We start from the raw sequence: 6942 nt of genomic DNA, 5'->3' as shown, positions 1-6942 counted from the left end.
ATTGTTGATTTCACCTTTCTCCCTTTTTATTGTATCAACCCTTTCCCATATCTGTTTCTTTGCATATCTAGTCCATCTTGTTGTTATGTAACGATCTGGAATTGTATTGATTGAATGTAAATGCAATATTCTCAAACAATGGAAGCACAACCATCCAGATTCTTCAAAGTTCTTGCATGTGCAAGTGACGGTTGAATCTTCCATTTTCTATTGAACTTCTTGCCTTGATCCTGTTAGATTATTTACATATAATATAATATTATTCAAAAGAACATCTACTCCAAATATTAAATAAAGATTTATAGTTTTTTTTACCTGTTATTCCTTCTATCCACACTTCAAAAAACACTGTTCTTCCAACACTTCCCTTGAACATTGTACTGCTTGCCACAGAAAGCTTGAACTCTTCTTCAAAATCAGGGAAAAGTGTTATCGTGTATACATTTGCTGCCTGTTTTAATATAGCACTCATACTTAGCTCTGAAGTAGGTATTCCCCTTGTACAGTCAAAGTCGTCTTTTTCTTCGGTTTTTCTCCATCGATTTATTGTAGCTTGAAAAATACTATAGAACTCTGTTAATGTTGTCCTTTTATTTGCTTTAAATCCAACAGCATGGTTTGTACTTTCACTTCTTTGTGAAGAAAGTATACCGGCAGAAAAAAAATCTTTACTTAAAGCTGTACACCATTTTTCTTTAAGACCATACAATCTGTTGAACCAGTCATCTTTTTCCAGCTTAAAAGTGTTGATCATAGATTTCCAAGTTTCTTCAAAATCATTTGGTGTTATACACCCACTTATACACTTGTAGAATGCGTTTTTGAAGTTTTTATCAGACTTCAATAAACCAAACCTACTGTTTGCATTTTTACTCAAGTGCCACAAGCATAACCCGTGTCTTGAAGAAGGAAAAACCTGAAAAACAATAATGAATATATATAGTTCCACAAAATAGTAACTATATTTTATAAAGAGTTACTATATTTTTTAAAGAATTACTATATTGTCAAAATAGTAACTATATTGTATTAAGAGTTTCTATATTGTCAAAAGAGTAACTATATTTTATAAAGAGTTACTATATTGTCAAAATAGTAACTATACTTTATAAAGTGTTACTATAATTTCAGAATATTAACTATATTGTATTAAGAGTTACTATATTGTCAAAATAGTAACTATATTTTATAAAGAGTTACTATATTGTCAAAATAGTAACAATATTTTATAAAGAATTACTATATTGTCAAAATAGTAACAATATTTTATAAAGAGTTACTATATTGTAAAAATAGTAACTATATTTTATAAAGAGTTACTATATTGTCAAAATAGCAACTTTTTTTTACAAAGAGTTACTATATTGTCAAAATAGTAACTATAATATATGAAGAGGTACCTGTTCTATTCCAACAGCAATAGCTGCATCTTGATCAGTGAAAATTGATATAGGGTGCTTTCCTCCCATAGCCTTCAAAAAAGTTTCAAACACCCAAACAAAAGATTCTGTGGTTTCATCCCCAATGAAAGCACAAGCAAACATTGTGTTTTTCCAATGGTTATTGATACCAACAAATGGAGCACATATGAGATTGTACTTATTGGTTCTGAATGTAGTATCAAAAACTAGAACATCTCCATATATTTTGTAATCTTCTCTCATCATAGAATCACTCCAAAATAGGCACTCAACTTTTCCTTCAGCATTGAGTCTTACTCTGAAAAAGAACTCGGGATCTATTGATTGTATGTCATAAAGTTTGTTCACTAGTGTTTGTGAATCCTTGCCATCAATTTGCTTCATTTTTAACTTGTAGCAGTAGTTTAGATGATCAATCATCGTATGACCTACACAGTCTTCTCCGCCAGTTTCTTTTGACATATACCTATAAGACTCCATTGGTCTTAGACCACATTCCGACATTGCCTCAATAGCTTCTTTTTTAGGTTCTGTCATTTGTCGTTCCGATCGGTGGAGATAATTACTTATTTCTCTTGTCAATGGGTGATTATGTACCACTACATGCTTTTCTATTTCAAAATCTCCATTTTCATTCTTCTTTGCAAATATTTGAGCTTCACATTTTGTTCTTGTTATCATAACCCTCTTTCTCCTTTCTTTCTTCTTTGCATCTGATTAATCATCTTCATTTTTGAGTTCTTTGTTTTTAGGAGGGTCTCTTATTCCAGCAGCAGAGCAGTAGAAGTATTTTCCATTAACAATTGTAGTTCCTTCTTTATATCTATTCTTCCCTTTTCGTACACTAAAACCAATAATAGCAGCATGTTTGCAATATAGATCATAAATCTCATCGGTTGTTTTCCTTGCTTCTCCAATTAAACTGCCATCTAATTCTTTATCAATGTTTTCTTCCTGCTCATTATTTGGATTTTCAAAGATGCCGTGGTTTGTATCAATTGAATGTATTATTGAACCTGTACAAATACAAATATAGTTATCATTAAATGTGATAGTTACTCTTCATTTTTATATAGTTACTCTTTATATGTTATAGTTACTATATATTTAACATTGTTACTTAAGATCTATTGATTGTTATAGTTACTCTAAAGTTCATATAGTTACTCTTTATATGTTATAGTTACTCTATATTTAACATACTTACTTAGGATCTATTATTTTTTATAGTTACTCTACAATTACTATAGTTATTCTTTATATGTTATAGTTACTATAAGTTAAATGTAGTTTATTTCTTATATAGATTATTTCGTTATGTGAAGTTACTTTATAATTAATATAGTTACCTTTCATAAATTATAGTTACTTTATTTTTAATATAGTTATCATTATACGTGATAGTTAATCTTCATTTTATACAGTTACTGTTTATATATTATAGTTACTCACAGTTAATATAACTCCTTTTTATATGTGATAGTTACTCTACAGTATATAGTTCCTCTTTATATGTGATAGTTACTCTTCATTTTATATAGTTACTTTTTATATGTTATAGTTACTCTACATTTAACATTGTTACTTAAGATCTATTGATTGTTATAGTTACTCTACAATTCATATAGTTCCTCTTTATATGTGATAGTTACTCTTCATTTTATATAGTTAGTCTCTATAGTTTATAGTTACTCTACAGTTACTATAAGTCCTGTCTATATGAGATAGTTACTCTACATTAAACATAGTTTCTCTTTGTATGTTATAGTTACTCTACGTTAAATATAATTCCTCTTTATATGTTAGTTACACTACTGCAATTATAATATGTTAACTATATCAACATAACAGTTACTATATATATATTAAGAGATACTATATCATACCTTCTTCAATACATTGATTTGCAACCATAACTTGCTGAGATGTGCCTTCATCTTCATCTTCAAAGTCATATACTTCTCTATGATTCTCTAAATTTTCTAAAATAATAATAATTACTCAATGAGTATGAAAGTTACTATAATTCTTCGTAGTTAGTTATTAGGATTCGAATATTACCGTCATAGTTATACAAGTTTTCTTCTATTGCGCGATTTAAATCGATATTCAAATCGATTAAATCGTCGTCCATTGTTGAAGCTCGAAGAGAGAGAAGCTGTTGGAGGAGAGAGAAGCTGCTGGAGGAGAGAGAAGCTACTGGAGGAGAGAGAAGCTGCTGGAGAATAGTGATTTTAGGGTTTAGTTGGGTCGCGCGTTCTGTTTTTTTGGATCACGTGATTTCCTAACGGTATATCCTAATCAGCGCTGCAAATTACGTAATTACCCTGGTCCATGGTAACCTTATGGTGGACCAGGTCCATGCAAGTGGAATTGTACGAATAGTACAACAAATTTCAAATCCAAGTTAACAAACCAAATCACTTAATAAAACAAATATAACTACAAGCTCTCTAATCCCGATCCCAATGATGCATCATCTTCAAACCTGTAGATGGGCAACGCTTATTGATCCTTAGAGACTGCTCACCAAAGATGGGTCATCACAGGATCAATAAGGCATATTGATCACACAAACAAAGCACGTAATCAACAAAGCTAAGTACTACATACTAAAACAATAATAATCCTAACATGATACTATTAAACGAACAACCCTAACATGATACTAATGAACATAAATAAGGGCAGACAAAACATGATAATTTGACGACCATACTTGACTAGACTAGGCTAGACTTGTAACAATAATATTATTTTGGTTGAAATAGACAATGGACAGAGTTGTCCATCCAGAAGTCTTCAAAAAGGAAGACGAGGTACGGGCGCGACTCCGTAACCTCAGTGACCTGCGATATCGAGGAACGTTTGAATAAAAATAGAACACGGTGATCAATCCGGTCCCAGAAAAGGCCATGGGCTACCACCATGAACCCCAACTCCTGTTTGTCCGTCACTTTAGACGTGCACAGTCTAAAGCTATTGCTACTCAGTTTACATGATTTACAAATTGAGACTCGGTTATGACTCAACAATCACATAAGGCATACAATCCACATTTGTTCACGACTGTTTTTATCTTGGAATTAAGTAAGTGATCACAAAAGCATCAATCAAGACTCATTCCAAATAATCCAACCTTTCCTTTAACCATGATCAACCCCTGTATATGGGTATAAGGTTTCAAATTACTAAACAAGGTCCACAGCCCTCATAAAGTAGTGAAAAGCTAAAAAGGGAACAATAATCAATCGATCCAAACCAACATATAGAATAATCTAGTGTTCCCAACCAACATGTTTGTATCAATCATCCATACTAACATGTTACAATTCTCATAATGCAATATAAGTTCAATATGTCCGTCCAACAGTATTAAACATGCAATTTCAACATAACCAAGTTCAACAACAAATTCAACATGGTTTCAACAATTAGCACACATTCCAAGCACACAGGTATGTACGTACCTTGTGTAAACAAACTGATATGCCACTTTAACACTTTCAAAAGTCGCCTAAAGAGAATTCTCCGCCTAAAACAACCAACAAATAATCCCAATCAATTTCTAATCATTGGCAACCATCATAAAGCATTCTAATTGCATCCTAAACATATTTAGAACTTTCCCCAATACCAAAACTTGAACATTTGATTTCCCAGCATCATAATTAGTGAACTAGTGATTGAAATTCGTTGAAAACTTTTTGCAAACATCGTACTTTAAGTTTTCAGCAATATAAACTCATTTAAAAACTTCACCAAGGTCAATCTACGTTCCTAGTACATCAAAACAATAAATTTAATAATCCATACTCAACCTACCATGATTTAAAATCATAAAAACCTTGAATTTCATACTTTAAACAATCAAAAATCAATATTTCAATGTAATTAGATAATCTGAAAATTAATAACTTTATTATATAATTCGCATAATTTGAAATTTGAAATTTATAATTTAAATCACAAAAACCATAACTTTAATTCAAGAAAATATAATTCGAATTAATAAAACATGATTAAGCCCTAACTTATATTTTAATTAACCAAAACTGAAAATAATTGGTTTATAATAACAACACCCAAATCTGAAAATCATATTTAACAATAAAAATTATAAATTTAATTCAAGAATATCATTTAAATTAACAAACTTTAATTAAAATAATTAGTTACTTAGGGTTTAAGAAATAACCAAGAATTAAAGAGGAGAGAGGAGTTTGGCCGGCGGACAGGTGGTGGCTCGCGGCAAGGCTTGACCGGCGGACGGTGGTGGCTCGCGGCAAGGCTTGACCGGCGGACGGTGGTGGCTGGCCTGGGTCGCGGTGCGGCTGCGCGAAACGAGAAAAGCTAAGAGGAAAGACGAAAACAGAGAGGGAGAAAGGACGACGAAGGAGAACTCGAAGGAGACTTACCGGCGGCGACTGGTTGGACGGTGGCCGAGGCAAAGGGCGGGGCTTGCGGCGGCTGCCGGTTCAACACAACCAAATAGTGAGAACAAAACCAAGAAATAAAGAAAACGGGGAACGAAGGAAGAGAACGACAACGAAACAGGAGGAGGAGACTCACCGGCGGCGAGGAGACCGACGTGAAGGAGGAGAGGAACGGCGAGGAGAGAGAGTGGAGTTGCTGGTGCTGCTTGTCGTGCGTGAGATTGGAGGAAGGGGAGTAGGGGTTTGATTCTTTTACGTGAATTAGAAAAGAGAAGGGAGTACTGTTTTGGGGTTTTACTGGTTTGGGCTTTGCCTAATTGGGCTAGGAGTAGAATTTAGGTTGTTGAATCCGAAATGGTTAGGATTTGCTTTCTAATTTCAATAGAACGTGATTTCGAAATTCGAATTCGTTTTGACGTAAAATTCAAACATACATTTTGATTTCGTAAATCATTAAAAGTATTCAAAATGAAATAAAATAATTATATTTTAATTACATATTCATTTCTAAAATCCGTAAATTATATTTAAATATATTAATATACGTTAAAATATATAAACAAAATGTATAAAATTACGGGGGATTACAGACATACACCCGAATTCGGGACTCATCTGATCCGGACATCACCAGTACCCGCAGTAAGCCGGTAAAAATAGCAACTCTGTATCCGACATACACCCGAACCGAACTAGACCTGAACCAAATTAAACCGATACAAAACCGTTTGAAACCCGAACCGATTCAAACCGAACCCGAGATTTAACCGAACCAAAATTACCCGAACCGAAACCGACTCGAAACCGAAACATCATATTAACCGACTTCATCCGAAACCGAAGTTATCCGAACCGATCCGAATTGACCCGGAAAGAAATATTAACCCGACATTATCCGATTTCGACAAGACCCGAACCGTTTATAACCGATTCGAAACCGATCCGATGACCCGATTTGACACATGGTTAATTTATGCATTTGTGGAAATCTTCTAATTGTAAGGAATCTATGCTTCTGATTTGGGAATCCTTGTACCTCTATGAAGGTAGAGTGTCGTTCGCATGCAAATTTCAAAAGTACATTC

The 6942-nt window shown here is 33.2% G+C and overlaps 1 protein-coding gene across 1 annotated transcript; it reads right to left on the bottom strand.

Moving 5' to 3' along the window:
• Positions 1–207: 207 nt before the first annotated feature.
• On the bottom strand, positions 208–1958 carry LOC130461502 (protein FAR1-RELATED SEQUENCE 5-like). The gene is made up of 3 exons (XM_056829626.1): positions 1401–1958; positions 316–916; positions 208–230 (listed from the first exon to the last, which is right to left on the bottom strand). The coding sequence occupies exons 1-3, from the start codon at positions 1956–1958 to the stop codon at positions 208–210; spliced, it is 1182 nt and encodes a 393-aa protein (XP_056685604.1).
• Positions 1959–6942: the final 4984 nt, after the last annotated feature.

Source organism: Spinacia oleracea, chromosome 5, assembly GCF_020520425.1.
Source record: "Spinacia oleracea cultivar Varoflay chromosome 5, BTI_SOV_V1, whole genome shotgun sequence".
Taxonomy (NCBI): Eukaryota; Viridiplantae; Streptophyta; class Magnoliopsida; order Caryophyllales; family Amaranthaceae; genus Spinacia; species Spinacia oleracea.
Note: the sequence above shows the minus strand (reverse complement) of the source record. Positions and strands in the feature narration are given on the sequence as shown.

Bases quoted from the DNA above. Each gene is read 5' to 3' on its own strand.
- LOC130461502 (XM_056829626.1), bottom strand. From the start codon at position 1,958: ATGACAGAACCTAAAAAAGAAGCTATTGAGGCAATGTCGGAATGTGGT. The intron at 917-1,400 runs GTACCTCTTCAT...ATTGTTTTTCAG, and splicing joins TTGCTGTTGGAATAGAACAG to GTTTTTCCTTCTTCAAGACA. The intron at 231-315 runs GTAAAAAAAACT...ATAATCTAACAG, and splicing joins GTGGATAGAAGGAATAACAG to GATCAAGGCAAGAAGTTCAA.